Below are 20,222 nucleotides of genomic sequence, written 5' to 3'. Positions count from 1 at the left end.
AAAAAGTTTAAACAAATTTTTTTTTTAACTAACTCAATTAATTTCATATTAACATCGCCAATTATCTTTTATATCAACTTATTATTATATTTTTTTATACTAATTGATGACGGAAAACTTAACGGATTTGAATAACTTAATTTCGGGTTTGGTGTGATTCTCAAAAATTAAATTTATTATCTTGTGAGCAGGTCAAATTTATTATTATTTTTTGTAGCATTATGCTTAATTTATATTGTTATTTTATTTTATCTTATTTTATATTTTTATTTTATTTGTTTATTTTTATTTATTTATTTTTGACTTTTTTTACTTTTGTACTTTTTTATTTTTATTTTTTTTATTTTTTAACTTTTTTTCAACCGTTTTGTATCTTTCATGTGGATTCATCTACCACCGACCCCAATTAATTTGGGATAAAGGTGTTGTTGATGTTGATGTTGATGCTTAAGTACATTAGTATATATTATAGAGGTATATCTGAATCCTTAAAAAATCATAAATGAATCCAATAACTGAATCAATTATAATTGATTTGCTGCGAAACGGTTTAGTGATTTAAAGTAATCTAAAGAAATTTAGTTTATTTGATTTGAATTATCAAATTTATAAAGTTAATCCAACCAAACAAACAACTTAAAGAGTGGATACAAAGCTTAGAGCATGTCATCATCCATAGATGCTTTGAGCTTTGAACAATTTTCATGGTTCAATTTTAGAGCCACTATGATAACATTGTGCTGCAAAATCATTTGTCTGATGAAAGTGGTGAGAGAATGGAGAAAAAATAAATGTAGCATTTCTCATTCTTGAAAATATCACTCCAATAATAGTATGATAATGTCTCCTTTGAAATTTAATCGAATGCCAATCGTAGCATTGATATTATCGTGAATTGTTGAATATAGATGGCTATGGTTGGCTGGAGCCCAAGAATCACCGAAACAAAACTTACTCTATCCATTTTTTCAAATTGTTTTTGGGTTTTATAAAAGTTATGTGGTAGGAAAAATGATTGTGTAATATTCTAGAAATTCGTTTTGCGTGATTTAATTTTTTATTTTTTTTTGTTTTAAAAAATGTGAACCTCATAAAATATTGTGTGTGTAAAAAAGTTTTCGTGTCATGTCAAAGAACAAACTAAAACCCCATTTTTTTTTCTTCTCTTATGTCATGTTTTTAAGTTAATTACATTAACTTAAATTTTCTCCATTAATTATGTTGAATATTGGCTCCAATGGCTCGTAAATCAATGGGTTGAATATTTTAATTTTCAGAAAAATATTTCTGCAGTTATTGTAGATAAGTTATCTGTATTTACTCTTAAAATAACGTCGTTTTGGGATTGAAATATTAAAAATTATAATTATAAAGACTATTATAATCCTAAAATAAATTAAAATTACAAAAAAATCATGATTTCTGTCCCAAAATCACGACGTATTAAACTTATTGCAGATAACTTATTTGCATTAACCCTTTAATGTTTTACTTTGATAGAAAAGCTTATAATTTTATTTTATTTTGTTTAAATTTGCTTAAATTGAAAAAAATTATATTAATAAATTTTAAATAAAAATAGTAAAATTTCAAACACACAATGATCCATTATACTATTTGTGTCAATTTCATGTATGTATCTATTTATTTAAAAAGCTGATTCCGCTGCTTTGGCCGGCACGGAAGCACCCTTCCCTGCTATGCTGACTGACATTAATGGAGGACCCTACCATTTTTATTTCTGTTGTTGTCGTTTAGGATGTGTCGTTTTGCGAATTATTTTGGCGGGTAACCATTATCCGGAGTCTCCATTAGTTCGCGGAATTTTAGGTGCAACACCTAACACGTACCATAACGCAACAAAAAATAAAATAAAAAAAAGAAAAGAAAAATCTTTTATTTTTTTGTTTAATTCGGTCATTAACTCTCTGATATAATAAATATTGTTGCCTTTCAGATCATATCTTCTTTCTTACATAAAAGGTTGGAGTAACATAAACAACACTAATCCCATTATCACTAATTAAAAAAAAAATACTTTTTTTAAGACAAGATGGTTAACGTGAGAGTCCTAATTAGAACCTACTAAGTCATAAGTTATCACCAACTGCTATTACCAATTTCAAAACAATGTATGTACAAAAGTTTTCAGCTAATGGGGTGTCTTAGTATTTACAATTTCATACAACTAATGAATAATTTGAGTCGAGTTTTGTCTCTCTCTTTTTTTTTTAAAAAAAAAAAATTTAAACGAATCTTCACTAAAAAAAGGGTTCATTTTTAGGGTGATTAATAAATCAATTAAATTAAGTTAATATAAATTAAACTAAGATTATTCCGACTACCTAATATACCCTATATTTTATAAATTTGTCCATGTTGAATTAGTTGAATATAAGCGTTCGTACAAATTTAAATAATGTATCCCTGAGTGATAAAAGACGATTGCATAATTGACATATTTTTTTGCCAATAAAAGTCGCATAGTTGAGTTTGAAATAAGGGAAATACATTCTTCTTTTAACAGGAAAAAAAATAAAAGTGCTGCAGATACAAATTTTGGTGGGCTTTGTTATCAAACAAAAATTAAAAAACAAAAAGAATGCTTACACATTTATTGACGGATTAACAGGAATAATGTTTTGTTTTCCTGTTAAAAAAGGGATCTATTCCCCTCGAAATAATAGTTTCAAGGCACCGTTTCTTACAAGAAAAATGATAATAAATGCCTCACAAACTTTTGTACGAGTTATTGGATAGCATATGTGACCTAGATGACTTTTCTACTTCTTCTTTTTTTTTTTATTAAAATACCTTTAATATCCTTAATAAAAATTATGGGATTTATTTTAATCCCTTATAAATAAGAAGTTGACTTATAATTCATCTAAAATTTAAAATAGATTCATTCACTCAAAATCATGGTCTCTTTGAAATTCAATGAAGACTCACGTTATTTCCTCAAAAAGACTAATATAAGTCTATTTTAAATTTCAGAGGACTACGAATTGACTTTTTTTTTCTAAGCGATTAAATTGGGCTTCATAATATTTGTTGAACATCCAAAAGATACTTCACTCTTTTTTTTTTAAGAATTAAATCAGAGTTAGTATCATTTTTCTTTGAAAATTTTAAACTAGACACAAAAAATATAGATAATTAAAACATATTGATTATTAAGCGCTCTTTTTCATTTTTTTGAAATATTTAATAATAAATAATTTTATTTTATTTTATTTAAAAATTAGGTTTTATGTTCTGACCTCATAATAAAAAAAATTAGATTTAAATTGATTTAAAATGAAAACAAATTCATTAAAAACATAGTTGATCTTAAATCAATTCATTAAATAAGCTATTTTTTTGTAATAATTAAATAAGTTATTTAGTAGGTAAAGTAATCAATTTATATAATTAAAATTTAAAAATAAAATCAATTTTCACCAAAAGTTTTGTAAAACAAAAGCAATTATTAAACTTATGACATTTTAAAATTACTTCTTACTTTTTAACATCCCAAACCCATTCTTAAATACAGAAATAGTTAATAATTTATGTACATAAAATTTAGATGAAATTAGGATAAAGTTAGTAGTTTAATTATTTATAAAACAGAAAAATATTTCTGCAGTTACTGCAGATAAGTTATCTGCATTTACTTCCAAAACGACGTCGTTTTGGAATTGAAAGATTAAAAAATTATAATTATAAAGACTACAATAACCCTAAAATAAATTAAAATTACAAAAATACCATGATTTCTGCTTCAAAAGGACGTCGTATTGGGTTTACTGTAGATAACTTATCTGCAGTAACTGCAGAAAATGCAAACCCTTTATAAAATAGTGTATTAAAATGTTTTAGTTTTTCAAGAAATCTTTTTTTTTTTTGTTTAAATTCTAATCTTTCTCAAAGTTATATTTTGAAACATTTCTATATTATCTCAATGGAAGCATCAAGCATCTCTCCCTACCTTGAAATTAAGCCGTGTTGACATTTATTATTCCAAAACCGTGTAAGGAATAGATTATGGTCATAGATCCATTATTTGAGCATTTAACATATGGGATTGTAAATCACCATCAATTATTTTTTTTTGAGTTGAAGGATTCCGTTTCTGTATCCGACTAAATTTCCCAACTACTTGGTTCACATCAAACCACAAACAGGGTTTGGGTTGGGAGGGGAATGGTCAAATGGTTCGTGATTCTTCCTAAGAATAATTCTGGCTTTACCTTTTGTGTAGTGGCAGCTGAATGTTATAATTAGAAGCATTAATTCAGCCTCATACTCCTTCTCTTTATGTTCTAACTTCTAAATGCTGGACATATGAAAATTTTGTATTTATTTCTCTTTTTATATATGCATTAAATAGTTGGATCGTAATCAATATTAATGAAGAGAGATATAGACAAAAAAAAATTCACATCTATTTTAACATGATATGAGAGAATCATTCCTTCTAAACGTAAGTTATGGTCAATAGGTGACTTTAGAAATGAAGAGTACAATCACATCGTGTGAAAACATAAAATTTTGACTGTGATAATTGATTAACAAAGTGGTATTTGTGTTTGTCTAACCTAACTGGTCTATTTAATTACCTAGCAAATACGTCATATACATGAAAAGAAGCAAAGAAAAAATGCTAGAGTATCCAACTAAGTGGCCCACGCACAAGCTTTAAAATGCGTTGAGAGACTTTTCAGGCTTGATTTTGCAATACGAGTGATTGGTACGAGTGAGTGGTCGGTATATATATATATATATATATATATATATATATATATATATATATATATATATATATATATATATATATGGCTTAACATTTCTGCAGCAGCCGTAGATAGTGTTATCTACTGACACAGAAAAGTGGGTCCCACGGCTTTTTAAAAAAAAAAACTCAGGATCCGTTGCCGTATCCTAGAATTCGGACGCGGATCCTTGCTTGCTGTAAGTACAGTAACTGCAGAAATCATTTAGCCATATATATATATATATATATATATATATATATATATATATATGGTAAAATCATTTGCGCAGGCGCTTTACGTACGGCAACGACATGTGTATGGTTATGATTTTCCACATTTAATGCTTTAATCCTTTGTATGGTTACGATTTTTCGTATTTAATGCTTTCAAGTACATATATGGCAAGTATTTGATTGTTGTACGTACAACCGCTGCAGAAATGTAAACCCCTATATATATATATGACTTATCGTTTCTTAGATAATTTTATCTCCTGTTACTAAATTATAACCGTACAAAAATGGATCAATGGTGATAAAGGAAGAGAGAGAAAAAAGGAATCATAATCATTCAAGGGTGAATCAATTAATATAAGGAAATAAATAAACAAAACGACGTAGTTCTGGGGTGACCAGAGATAAACTTATCTTAAGTTGCAAGAAAAATATTTTTTCGTTAAATAAATAATAGGTCAATATATATATATATATATATATATATATATATAGGGAAAAGTGTTTATCCTTTTAAATGACATAACTTATGTCATTTTACTCTCACAAAGATGTGGGACCCACATTTTTATATTTTTTTGTCCATTCTCTCTCTTCCTTTATCTATTTCTTTCTCTCACTTAAAGTGACACAACTTTACATCCTTTAAAATGATACACATTTTTTCCATATATATATAGAGGGTGATATTTTTACTACCAAAAATATTCACTACCAACCCACTACCTCCACAATTACCATTGGATCAAAGAGAGAATGTTAAAAAGTATTTGAAGAAAGAGAAAATGTTGATCCAATGGTGATTATGGAGATAGTGGGTTGGTAGTAAATTTTTCTAGTAGTAAGAATATCACCACTCATATAGATATATGGGAAAAATATTTGTCTTTTTAAAAGATATAACTTTGTGTTATTTTAGATCCTAACCGTAATTTCTATCGATCAACGGTTAGAATTTATTGGGTCAAATTTATTAATTAATTAGTAATTCACAATAAAACTCAATAAATCCTAATTATTGATTGACGGAATTCAACGGTTAGAATCTAAAATGACATAAAGTTAGATCTTTTAAAAGGACAAATATTTTTCCATATATATAAATATTTCTTAACTTACTTGAAATATATTTATCTCCGATCAGCTCAAAACTACATCGTTTTATTTAGTTATTTTCTTATATTAATTGATTAACCTTTGAATGATTATGATTTTCATTTTCTCTCTCTTCCTTTATCATTATTGATTCATCTTTGTACGATTATGATTTAGTAACCGGAGATAACTGTTTGATGACAGTTGTATTCTGTTACCAATGCTTAAGCATTTAGTGAGTAGAATAGCTTAGTATATATAGCTGGCACTTGTAATACTCAATAACTAAGTTTTCATTTTCTAAATATACAAGATTACATTTTCAGTTTCTTTCTCTGAATTCTGATACCTTTCATGGTATCAGAGCACTCTTGATCCATGGAGACACTCAATCCCCAACCTTCCGCTACGCAGACCCAACCTGCAACTTTTCAGCCTTCAATTCACTATTTTTCGAATCCTGTTTCGATCAAGCTTGGTGAAGATAATTTTCTTCCCTGGAGACAGCAAGCTCTAGCTACAATCAAGGGATTCAAACTCCAGAAGTTTATCACAGTTAATAATGAAGCCGCAAGAATAGAGTATGGAGATGATCTATGGGAACAGCAAGATCAATTACTGATGTCTTGGTTGTTGGCCTCCATGTCTGACTCGACACACACAAAGATAGTTGGATGCAGAAACTCTTGTGAAATCTGGCAAAATCTTGAGGAGTTCTTTACCTCACACACAAAAGCCAAAATCAAGCAACTCAAGGTTCAGCTCAAGAACATGAAGAAAGAAGGAAGTATCTCCAAATACTTACTTCAAATCAAGAAAATTGTTGATTCTCTCATTGCTGTAGGTTCCAAAGTTTCTACTGAAGATCATATTGAAGCTATACTTGATGGCTTAGGTGAGGATTATGATCCTTTTATAATTTCTGTCACTTCAAGAACTGACTCTTATTCTGTTAATGAGATGGAAGCCTTACTTATGGCTCAAGAAGAGAGGATTGAAAAGCATAGAAAAACAGAAGGCTTGTCACTACAAGCAAATATGGCACAGATGCAATTCCAAAGATCGAATAACCAGTACAATGGTTCAAGCAGAGGAAATTTCTTTAATCCAAGAGGCAGAAACTATAGAGGCAGGTTCAATTCAGGAGGCAGAAGTTACAGAGGCAGATTCAATCAAGGAGGCAGATTTAATCAATATAGCACAAATAGCAGATCTCAATGTCAGGTATGTGGCAAATTTGGCCATATGGGATGGGAGTGCCATCATCGTTTTTCTGAAGATTACCCAAACCCGTTTTCAACTGGCCAACAAAATAACAGCAACCAGAAACTTCATGCAAATGTTGCTATAGCTAGTTCTAGTCAAACTTCTCAACAATTCAAGAATGATGATGTGCCAGATTCGTACTCAGCGTTTGATCCAGTTTGGTATCCTGATTCTGGAGCTACGAACCATTTTACACCAGATGCATCTAATCTTCTTGCAAGATCAGATTACAAAGGACAAGAGTCAGTGCAAATAGGTAATGGTTCTAATTTGAATATACAGCACATAGGTCATTCCATCCTTCACTCTCCTTTCAATTCTTTATCCTTTACCTTGTCCAATCTGCTACATGTCCCGAGTTTGTCCAAGAATTTGTTAAGTGTTTCACAGTTTGCAAAAGAACACAATGTATTCTTTGAATTTCATGCTAACTCTTGTTTTGTCAAATCTCAGGTTACCAAGGAGATTCTTCTCCAAGGAACTCTTAGAAATGGACTATATGCCTTTGATGGTGCCAAAGTTCTCAAGAAAAACAATTTGTCAACTTTCAATTCTGTTCCTTCTGCTTTGTATACACAGACAGTAAACAATAAGTCAGTTTTAGATTTGTGGCACAGTAGACTAGGACATGCTTCTTTCAAAACTGTAAAAGCTGTCCTCAATCACTGTAAAATTTCATTTGAAAATAAAATGGATGCCATCATTTGTGATGCTTGCTGTAAAGGAAAAATGCATCAACTTCCATTTCAATTGTCTACTTCCACCTATCATCAGCCTCTTGAATTGATCTTTTCTGATATATGGGGACCAGCTCCCATTGATAGCTCATATGGCTCCAAATATTACATTTCATTTGTTGATGCCTTTAGTAGATATACCTGGATCTACCCTTTGAAAACCAGATCTCAAACTTTTGTTGCATTCAACCAATTTAAAACAATGGCTGAATTACAACTTGGAACCAAAATAAAAGCTGTCCAAACGGATAATGGCAAGGAGTATTTAAAACTCACTCCTCTTCTTCAAAGTCTTGGTATCATCCATCGCTTGACATGTCCATATGCTCATCAGCAAAATGGTACACCCGAAAGAAAACATAGGCATATTGTTGATACTGCCTTGACTATTATGGCAGCATCCTCCATTCCACTAAAGTATTGGGAAGATGCCTTTATCTCTGCCACCTTTATTATTAACAGGCTGCCATCCCCAACTTTAAACAATATCTCTCCTTTTGAAATTCTATTTCACCAATGTCCAGATTACTCCCTTCTAAAACCCTTTGGATGTGCTTGTTATCCATACCTCAGACCTTTCAATAAACACAAATTTGATTACAGATCCGATCAATGCACATTCATAGGTTACTGCACATCTCATAGAGGCTACAAATGCCTCACTACTTCAGGAAAAGTAGTGTTCTCTCGACATGTCCTTTTCAATGAGTTACTTTTTCCTTTTAAAACTCCCAAACTTAACCCAATCCCTGTCTCTACTCCAGTGTCACATGTGTCTGTCCCCTTTATTCCCACAACTCACATTACACCTCATCCAACAACCCGTGACCATAGTGCTGTCAATTCAACTAACACCATTAACACTATTACATTGCCTGCACCTTCTTTGCCTTTGGTTTCTTCTGTGTGCAGAATCACTCTACAGAATACTCAACCAACTTCTTCTCACTTTGATGCTCCCCTTGACGCACCTGCAGCACCTATAGAACCTATTACTGATTTACCTGCATCATCATCTACTGCCAACAACAATAAACATTCCATGGTTACTCGAGCCAAGGCTGGCATCTTCAAACCAAAAGCACTTCTCACTTCCATCGAACCTACTTCTACTGCTCAAGCCATTGCTCAACCACACTGGTTCCAAGCAATGAAGGATGAATTTAGTGCTCTTCTCCGCAACAACACATGGAAGCTTGTCTCTCTTCCTCAAGCCAGATCACCTATTGGATGCAAATGGGTTTTCAGAACAAAATATAATCCAGATGGCTCCATTTCCAAATATAAGGCTAGACTTGTGGCCAAGGGATTCCATCAAGTTGAAGGCTTTGATTATGCAGAAACCTTCAGCCCTGTAGTCAAGCCAACCACCATTAGAGTTGTTCTCACTATTGCTCTTGCTCGAAGTTGGCCTATACATCAACTTAATGTAAATAATGCCTTTCTAAATGGTGAGCTCTCTGAAGAAGTCTACATGCAACAGCCTCCAGGATTTGCTACTCCAAACACACAGCTTGTTTGTCGACTTACTAAAGCTCTGTATGGACTTAAACAAGCTCCAAGAGCTTGGTTTGCAAAACTCAGCTCTACCTTAACTAATTTGGGATTCACTTCTACCAAATGTGATAGTTCCTTATTTGTTTCTTATGCCTTTTCTGCCACTACCTTTGTTCTTGTATATGTTGATGATATCTTGGTCACAGGATCACATCCCCAAGTAATCTCTTCCCTTATTAAAGATCTGAATGCTGCCTTCTCTCTCAAAGATCTTGGTCAATTGCACTATTTTCTCGGAATTGAAGCTCATAAATCCTCCACTGGACAACTGCATCTCTCTCAGTCCAAGTATATTACTGACCTTTTGAAGAAAGCTAATATGACAGATTGTAAGCCCATGCCTTCTCCAATGATTTCTGGCCAACGTTTATCCTCCAAGGATGGTTCAGCCTTTCATGATCCTTCCTTGTATCGATCTATAGTGGGTGCTCTTCAGTATGCAACCATCACTCGTCCAGAAATAACATTCTCAGTCAATAAAGTCTGCCAATTTATGCACTGCCCCCTTGACACACATTGGAAGGCTGTAAAGCGAATCCTTCGTTACTTAAGTGGCACACTCTCTCATGGCCTTCACATTGGTCAGTCTTCTCACTTCCATCTCTCAGCCTTTTGTGATAGTGATTGGGGATCCGATCCTGATGACCGCAAATCTACTTCTGGAATTTGTATATTCCTTGGTGGCAACCTGATATCATGGTCCTCCAAGAAGCAATCAGTTGTCAGCCGCTCCAGTACAGAGGCAGAATATCGCTGCCTTGCTTCCACCATCACTGAAGTCATGTGGATACGATCTCTTCTAAGTGAGCTACATATTGGACTGATCAAGACTCCAACAATTTACTGTGACAACCTTAGCACAGTCCTTCTTAGTGCTAATCCCCTGTTTCATTCCCGTACAAAACACTTTGAACTTGATCTTCATTTTGTACGTGAGAAAGTTATCAACAAGCTTGTTTCAGTTCATCATGTCCCAGCTGTTCATCAACTTGCCGATGGCCTCACTAAAGCTATATCCAACACTTCTTTCTCTGATTTTCGAACCAAGCTTCGTGTGTCAAAAAGATTGACCACTTCGCTTGAGGGGGGATGACAGTGTATCTGATATAATCAGTTAGGATTGCAACTGATATATTCAGTTATAACTGTTTGATGACAGTTGTATTCTGTTACCAATGCTTAAGCATTTAGTGAGTAGAATAGCTTAGTATATATAGCTGGCACTTGTAATACTCAATAACTAAGTTTTCATTTTCTAAATATACAAGATTACATTTTCAGTTTCTTTCTCTGAATTCTGATACCTTTCAGAATGATTATGATTTTCATTTTCTCTCTCTTCCTTTATCATTATTGATTCATCTTTGTACGATTATGATTTAGTAACCGGAGATAAAATTAGCTCAAACAACTTGAGAAACGATAAGTCTATATATATATATATATATATATATATATATATATATATATATATATATGGGATATGATATTGTGACAACCAAATAATGTTACTACCACATCTTAACCGTTGATTTCCGCCAATTAACGGTTATCATATATATATGGAAAAAACATTTCTCAAGCTGCTTGAGATAAGTTTATCTTCGGCCACCCCAAAACTACGTCGATTTGTTTTTTTATTTCTTTATATTAATTGATTCACCTTTGAATGGTTGTGATTCCCTTTTTCTCTCTCTTCCTTTATCACCATTGATCCATCTTCGTACGGTTATGATTTAGTAGCCGGAAATAACATTGTCTCAATCAGCTTGAGAAACGATAAGCTATATATATATATATATGTATATATATATATATAGTAAAATCATTTATGCAGCCGCTTTACGTAAGCAACGACATGTGTATGGTTACGATTCTCCATATTTAATGCTTTCATCATTTGTATGGTTATGATTCCTCGCATTTAATGCTTTCACGTATATATATGGCAAGTATTTGATTGTTGCACGTACAACAGCTGTAGAAATGTAAATCCCTATATATATATATATAGGCTTTAATGTTTCTATAGTGAATGTAGATAAGTTATCTACATTCATCCCCAACACGACGTCATTTTGGATTGAAAAATAAAAAAATTATAATGAAAGAGACTATTATAACTCTGAAATAAATTATAACTATAAAAATACCTTAATTTCCGTCCTAAAACAATGTGGTTTTAATGAAAAGTGCATATTGTCTATTATATGATATTGACAATGTTAGGAATACTTATTTTGTATTTATTTTACATTTTTTGACCAGTCGGGGCGCGATTAAATGGAGAAGGCGAATTCAACACGATAGAAATAGGTTAGATGACTCATAATCTACAACATTCATTCATGTATAGCATAATCCTGATTTCAAATTTATTACTAGATGTAATCAAACTGTAGGTAGAGGCGTGCAAGAAATTTAAAACAACCTAATAGAATCGAATTGAATTGCAACAAAAGATTTTTATGTTTTCTAAATTAATTTTTAAATTGAATCACTTTTATTTTTGGTAAAATAAATTGAATCACTTTATCTAAAGTGATTTATGAACCAAATCATTTTAATTGAATTCGATTAAGAATCAAAAGAGCCGATCTAAACTAATTTTTAACCCAATTAAAGAAAATTTCAATTTCCTTTTAAAATTTTAAAAAATATTTTTATTTATTTCAATTTTTTTAAAGGGTAAATATTATTACTTTTTAAAAAGTATCATTTTCATATTTTTTAATTTTATAAAGAGGTATGAATAGTTTTTTGTTAAATATTTTAAAGTTAATTGGGTTAATACTGTGATTGTGGTTGCCATCTTTCTTTGAATAAAACCTACTTTATTGCTCACCTTAAAAAAAAAAAAAAAAACTACGTTATTTACGTCAAAGTGAGCTTATCATATTTTAGGAATAATGTTCAAAAACAAAAACATGTTACATAACGTATCATATTAAAAGTACGTACTAAAATTAGAATTTAAGAATATGTAAATTTAGTATCAATTAAATAATAAAATTATATAAATCTGAAATAGTGTATATATAAATAAATATATATAGCGTTGTGTAAAAAATAAAAAAAGTTACTGTTAAAAAAAATATCTTTCTATAAATTACAAATTAAAAACTTGAAATTCAAAAGAAAATTATTGCGTAGAAAAGATAAATAGATTGGAGCACATCATCATTCAAAAGAAAAATAAATATCATTGTAACAACTCATTCTATGAATATAGCCTACTATAAAATCAACTCACAATCCTAAGTCAAAGGTAATAATTTCAAATTTTAAAAGCATGAAAATGACTCAAAATCCTAAAATTTGATTTAAAACTAGTTTGAAATAAATTCAAAATCAGTTTAGAATGGGTTCAGATTCATAATCAATTAGGAGACAAATTAATTTTGAACCGATTTCAAAAATGATTTTGGAACTAGTTCCAAAACAATTTTTAACGGTCAACCAGTTCCAAACCGATTCTTAATTTGTTCAAGAAAAGAAAAACCGATTTGAAAACTAAAATCGTTTCAATTTGAACAACCAAACAATTAAAACTAATTCAGTTTGGTTCGACAATGAAATTGATCAACGGATTATCCAATGAGTATGTATGATTGTTTAATCAAATGCAAGGAACATACAAAGTTAGTCTGGGCTATCCACCTCTTTTCCTCGTTATTTATTTATTTATTTGAGATTATTAGACAAAATTCCTTCTTTGCCTCCACACTTAAGACCAAGAAAAATACTGTAACATTACTAATTTGAATTATTAAGATTTAATCTTACATTTTAAAAATAATATTTTAAATTTAATCAAAACCTATATACTTATGCACACTAGTAGAGATTTTTTTTTTTGGTTTCCTATGGTATCCATCCTACAACTAACAGTGGGAGACTAATCATTTCGAGGCGGGAGATCACATTAAGTAGGTAAACCTCTTCCAACAAAGTCTTTTCTGTACGCACGGCCAGGAATCGAATCCCTGTCAGCATGCTTAAGAAATCCAGCTATTTACCAACTGTGCTGAACTTTGTTGATAGAGATTTTTTGTTCTAGCAAACTTAAACATTAAAATATATTTTGAAAAAAAAACTTATACATATGCCCCTTGTTACGTAAAAAATTTGTGTATATCTCTTTACACAAACATTAAATAAGCTTACGAAAAAAAAGAAAAAGAAAAGTGAAATCATGTTAAGATTAGTGAATATTTATAAAGTTTTAACATTAGTGCATATCTACTTATATTATCACGTGGAAAAGTTTGTAAATTTGTGCCAGTATATTTTTGAAGGATTTAATAATGCTGTTTAGTAAATTTCTTTTGGGCTTAAAGTAGCTTAAAGCCTGCTTGCAAATAAAAACTAAACAACCAAAGGAGTGAATACTGTGAGCACAGGGCAAAGCAAACAAGAAAAGAACCTGCGAGAGTTGAGCACGCACAGAACAAGATGATTATCCCTGTTCGCTGTTTCACATGCGGAAAGGTACTTACTTCCATTCCCGACACTCTCTTTTCATTACCACTAAACAGAAAAAGGGCTTTTCACAAGCCCTTTTTCACTCACCATTTTGAGACTTATTAGGGTTTAGGGTTTTGGCTAATTAATACCCAATTTGTTTTCTCACATTCAGGTCATTGGAAACAAATGGGATCCTTATCTCGACCTTCTCCAGGCAGACTACAGTGAAGGGTACCTTTCTCAAATATCAACCCCTCTATTTTTTTTTCTGTGCTTTTTTTATTTTTTGGTACAAAAAATAGAGGTTTTAATCGAAAGATTCAATTTTTTTTTGGTTTGTTATATTGGGGCAAGTCATTTAATTTTCTAGTTTCGTTGGCCTATTGGGTATGTTACATAACCGTCATTGGTTCTTGCTGGCTATCTTGTGCTTGCTGAAATCGAATATGTCCTATTGGGGTTTCAGAGATTGAGTAGTTTAATCCGATTTTTAATTTTTTATGTATTTGATTAAGTGATTATCCTTTTATAGAGATGTTATTGAATTTGTTCCTGTTGTCTGTGCGAGAGGCGTGCTAATACCTTGTTTTTCTTGTGGAGCTGTTGGTAAATGTTTTAGTTTCTTATATTGATATCATGGTGTTTGTTTGTATTTTTAAATTAAATTGTGTTTGACATTCTTTTGTCAATCAGCATTACCTGAGTTTAGCATGACTCGTCCCTGGACTGCGTTTGTGATTATGAACATATAATCAATTTGTATTTATATCATTAAATGCACTTTGTGTAAGAGATGTTGTGGATGAGGATGTTTCTCTGTAAATTGTTGACTTTCCTAGAACCACTCATTTCAGGTATGGATGGAAAAACAACTTTGTGTCTAGAAACTTGTCTGGTCTATTGAGATTTCTAAAGTTATCTCCTTGTATAATTTTGTTGCATTTTTGCCTCATTGTCGCAAATTTAGTGCCTCAGTGGTCACAACTTAAATTGCTAGCTGGTATATATGTTACTTGAGTGATGGTGTACACATGCCACGCGTCTGGCTTAGCCGCAAATAAACTTGTTGGGACTTGTCACTGAGCTGATAGCTCTCGTAGCCCCAGTCCTGATTATAAAGATCATGGGTTTTATAACTAACTTGTTCCCTTTTCATTTCCTATATCACCCAAAATGAAATGTGTTGGAACTTGAGAAATTAAGAAATTGTTGCAGGTTTTTTTTTTTAAAGGTTGAAAAATGTTTGTTATTGAGAATAATTTTATTGGCATTTGGCAAAGATTTTTGAAAAGCATTACCACATACAGTACAATATTGCTTTTCCCCATTCCCCAACTGCATCTCTTAAGTGGATATTAGGTGGCATTATCTCAATTCTTGAATCCTTGGCAGCATTTTAGTATCTAGGGTTCTCATATTGTAGTATTAACACATAATGATGGGATGCAGAGATGCACTGGATGCTTTGGGGTTGGTTCGTTATTGCTGTAGACGCATGCTTATGACTCATGTTGACCTCATTGAGAAGCTTCTGAATTACAATAGTAACTTCTGTCTCCCTCTGTTATTCTTTTTTGCTCATGTTTGTTGGTTTATATTATAATTTCGTTTACACTTTACACTGATGTTACATTTTGTTGCAGCTTTGGACAAGTCTGATCCCAATTAAGGAGGCTTCTGGAATTGTAAATAACCAAGATGTTGGTTGTGTGGGCCACATGTCAATTTCTCCCCTTCTCTAGATTGTTTTGCATCAAGCAGATTTGGTTTGTGTGTATGTTCAGATTGATTGTGGTTGTATCCAGTTATTGAATGGCTATTATAGCTTGTGCTAATTACTTCTTAACTTTTAGTCAGTGCAATGTACAATTGTTTAATGATAGTACAATGATTTGAATGACTAAATTTTAGAAAACACGTGGCACATGGTTTTAAAAAACTTTGATTATTGATGTAGTTCAAAATTGATTTCAATGCGTTTTATGGATTTGTATTTTGGGAATATAACTTCATTTGCAAGTTGCAATTCTTGCCTTGTTCATACAAGAATTGCAACATATTTATAAGGCAGAATGACCTCAGTCTAGTAGTTTGTTTGATTATATGGGGGATGTGGATGGTTTAAGTCTCATATCTCTAGGTGTTATGATAAACTATTTTAATTGATTGATATGTTGGTGAGTGGGTTGAATTTACCCTAACTCTAGGAAGCATGCAGGAACTACATTTCAAGAGAGGGTTCTTTCTTTGCTTATGTTTGTATTTGTGTTCAGAGGCTTCTGAAGCTCTGGTCTAGGGAGGATTGCTAGGATTATTAATCTCTGTATTATTGAGGGAAAGTATGAATTTGTGGTTGACCTATGGTAGCGGAGCAAGGACCAAGAGTTGAAGGGAGATCGCAACTCTCGCCCTCCATAAAATCATTCAAGCAAGGGGCATCTAAAATGACTATGCCGCAGAACTATTAACTCTAGAAACATAAGTATTTTAGAATGTTACATCCAGTTACATTTGCGTGCGTCTCTCAAGATCTTTAAATGCTTCAGAAACTGTACGGATGCATGCGTGAGTGTGTTATGCCCATTCACATTTGCACGATTTCCTCTTTTATTGTGTTCATGCTTAGAATATCTCATTAAAGCATTCTTAACTGTCTCTCGGCGAGTTTTAGTCTAAGAGCGTATTACATAGGGGTGTAAATGAGCTAGGCGGATTCACTTTTGGTTTAAATTGGCTAGACTTGTCTATAATACTTTTTAGGTCTAATTTGATTTGTTAATCTTGTATAGGTTTAAGGGTTTCGATTTTCTTATGTGGTAGGAGAAATTTTCTTCATGTTGTAGACATGTCTTATGTGGGGCTCGTATCTATTAAAAAAATAAAAAAACAAAAGAAAATACTGCTCGAAAATTGAAGGGTTACTAGTAGGAGAAAATAACTCTAATAAAAGACTTGGCCTAAGCTTGTTAGTTTTTTAAGCTTATTAGTTATTCAATAATTAAAAAATATTATTTTATTATTTAAAATATTTAAATAATAAATTTATTTATTTTATTTTAAATAAATAATATAATATAAGTTAGCCTATAAATTTTTAGGTCGTGCCTTGTAATAAAAGCACATTGTCTATTTTTTAAAAAGGTTTTTTTAGAAACTTGAGCTTGTTTTATTTTAGTATATATAATAGACCAAATTTGGCATATGTAGGTTGGATCTTAGGCTCTTAATAAGTTGTCTGATCCATTTACATTTCTATGTTTCACATATATTTTTAGTTAAAAACTATTTTTAAGTTAAAGTTAAAAAAGAGCTTGAAAAATAAAGTTTGGAGTTATTTGATAATTATATAAAGTTCTTACGTTTTTAAGAAAAGATGAAATAATTTATTATTAGGATAAATTATTAGGGTAAATGATAAAATTTATAAAAAATTGTGTAGAATAATAGTAAAATTGAAAAATAAATATAAGAATTCAAAAAGTTAAAACACATATTATGAAAAGCTCCTCTTGGGAGGTTTTTTCATTTTTCTTCATTATAAAGAAAAAGCTCATTTTATGAGAAGAGGTTTTATAAAATTGGGTTTGACTAAGTTTTTTCATAAAGAAAGAAGAGAAGCAAAAAATAAGAGTTCACAAGAAAGCATTAAGTGGGTGTATATGTTATATATATGCTACATGTTATGTTACAGTTGCTATTTTGGGGAATACTTCACGTGTGGAATTTCTGTTTTGGAAAACACACATCATGGATATGTTATATGTTACGCTATTATGTCTGAATAGGTACGTATGAAAATATGTCATTACGGTTCTTGGCCAATGAACATACTCCGTGAGTACTAGGATGCCTGGAGATTATGTTATATTATGGTTCTGTGAGTACTATGTTGCTTAGAGACGTAGGGGTGAAAGTGGGTTGGGTTGGGCTGGGCCGAGCTTTGCCCCGAAAAGTCCAAGCCTACGTCAAAAAATTTCAATTTGGCCCGGTCCAAGCCTAGTATGAGTCTAACTGTTAGCCTTGTTTGGCCGATTTATGAAAAAAAGAAATGGCCTAACTTGGCCTGTTAGCCTGTTAATTTTTAACTTCTAAGCAGAACCATGAATCAACTTTACAAAGTACTCAAATTTTGTTACTACACCAAAAATCATAATTTCAACGTCCAAACAGAATTATGAATCATAACAAAACTAATACAATATGCATTTAAGTCATTTTCAAAAGCAAAATGGTCAAATTAAATAACATATATTTCATCAGATCCAACAAACAAATCCATACTATGTAAATTAAAATAACTACATGAATCCAACAAACACATCATGATGTTTGTAGTAAGTATAACCTCTGCCAAAAATCTTTTAATATATTCATATACACAATCTAACATGTTGAGATGTTGGTTCCTCCTATATAAGAAATAAAGTAAGATTTCTGTTAAAATATAATCGAATATGATTAAGTTATAAATAATTGCAATTGATTAAATTTATATCTTTTTTTTTCTTCTTCAAGGCATACTTACTCTATTTTATTTTATTTTATTTAAAATAAATAGTACAATATAGGCCGGCCTGTAGGCTTATAGGCCCGACCTTTTGAAAGTGGGCCTACGGCCTTTTTATTAAACATACTTTTTTAAGGCCCGAGTCCGGCCTATTATACAAAATATACTAGGTCAGGTCTAGCCTGATGTAGGCCGAGCTGTAAGCCCTTGTAGGCCGGCCCGGCCCAGTTTCACCCCTAGATGTAGGTATGGACTATTTGAGGCAGGACTTACATTTTCAGATTGTCATATCTTAGCATGTTTATATGAAAGACGAATATGTTGTGTATGGTTTTATAAGGATATTTTATGTATGATTTATACAAATATATTATGTATGAATTTACATGGATATGTTATGTATGATAATACAGATTTTTCCATATTGGGAAAATACTTCTTGTCGTTATGTATTAAAGTTTGACATTACGATCGAGTATGTGACTGGGTATAATGATTTGATTTGGTGACCAGATAATTGACCGGGAAATATGATCGGATTATGTGAGTGATTACGTGATAAATTATATGAAGTCTCCGTAAGGGATTGGTTCTTTAGAACAATTGTGAAGGCTCAAGTGTTCAGAATTATTTATTGTTTGAGGTTTAACTTCATGATAGAATCCTAGGGGATTTATATAGGAGATTATAGTATGTATATATCAAGTATAGAGGGTGTAGCTTCGGCTAGTGTATGAATCCATTAGGATAACCATACGGGATAGTAGGATTTGTGTTCATTGAATTAAGTATTTATGATTTATATGTTAAATCATGATTACGAATTTGTATGTCTTCAATTATGGTTTAGGATATGTAGGTATTAAGTCTAGGTTAAGGATCAGTAGGTATTAAGTTATGTGTTAAGATATTATGAGTATCAAGATATGTGTTCAGGTTCATGTGTATTAAGATAAGTCTTTAAGATTTGGATAAGTTAAGATATATGTTTCTGCTATGTTATGTGTTCTAACCTTTCATGCAGGAAATGAACTCAGGGGCGGAGAATCCTTCCATAAACCTTGAGCTAACTGATACTTCATATCTCACTCTGTCTGGGGTTAATGTTTTCAGGTACTCAGGTCGTAGTTAAGCTCTCTAAGGAGATATATTTATGATTGTTAGTAGACATAGCAATAGGTTAGTCGATTATTGTTATGGAAATAGTATATGTATATATGTTTAGGGAAAAGTGTGTATCATTTTAAAGGATACAAAGTTGTGTCATTTTAAATGAGAGAAAGAGATAAATCATAGGAGAGAGAGTGGGGGAAATTTTTTTAAAGATGTGGGTCCCATCTCTTTGTGCGAGTGAAAGGATGTAAGGTGTGTCATTTAAAATGATACACCTTTTTCCCATATGTTTATGTTTTATATTATGAGTAGTGGATGAATGTATGGTTATGAGCGATATATCTATATGTTATGTTTATAAGAATCGACATGAGATTATAGATATGTACAAGTTAAGTTTACTAAGATTGGCATGGAGCCAAGTTGAGTAGGAGTCCATGAATGTGTTCTGAATTTGTTAATATGGATATTTAGTATATTGGACTTT

The 20,222-nt window shown here is 31.5% G+C and overlaps 1 protein-coding gene across 1 annotated transcript; it reads left to right on the top strand.

Moving 5' to 3' along the window:
* Positions 1 to 14,020: 14,020 nt before the first annotated feature.
* LOC133298346 (DNA-directed RNA polymerase subunit 10-like protein) lies at positions 14,021 to 16,035 on the top strand. Its single transcript, XM_061497614.1, has 4 exons — positions 14,021 to 14,139; positions 14,288 to 14,346; positions 15,565 to 15,659; positions 15,759 to 16,035. The coding sequence occupies exons 1-4, from the start codon at positions 14,104 to 14,106 to the stop codon at positions 15,782 to 15,784; spliced, it is 216 nt and encodes a 71-aa protein (XP_061353598.1). The 5' UTR covers positions 14,021 to 14,103; the 3' UTR covers positions 15,785 to 16,035.
* The last annotated feature ends 4,187 nt before the right edge of the window (positions 16,036 to 20,222 follow it).

This window comes from Gastrolobium bilobum, unplaced genomic scaffold, assembly GCF_033153095.1.
Source record: "Gastrolobium bilobum isolate Gb01-03AN ecotype WA unplaced genomic scaffold, APGP_CSIRO_Gbil_v1 utg33134, whole genome shotgun sequence".
Classification (NCBI taxonomy): domain Eukaryota; kingdom Viridiplantae; phylum Streptophyta; class Magnoliopsida; order Fabales; family Fabaceae; genus Gastrolobium; species Gastrolobium bilobum.
The sequence above is the reverse complement of the archived record's forward strand: the minus strand, read 5'-3'. Positions and strand labels throughout refer to the sequence as shown.

Coding starts and splice junctions, on each gene's coding strand:
- LOC133298346 (XM_061497614.1), top strand. CDS start 14,104: ATGATTATCCCTGTTCGCTGTTTCACATGCGGAAAG. Junction 14,347..15,564: donor CAGGCAGACTACAGTGAAGG/GTACCTTTCTCA, acceptor GATGGGATGCAG/AGATGCACTGGATGCTTTGG. Junction 15,660..15,758: donor GAAGCTTCTGAATTACAATA/GTAACTTCTGTC, acceptor ATTTTGTTGCAG/CTTTGGACAAGTCTGATCCC.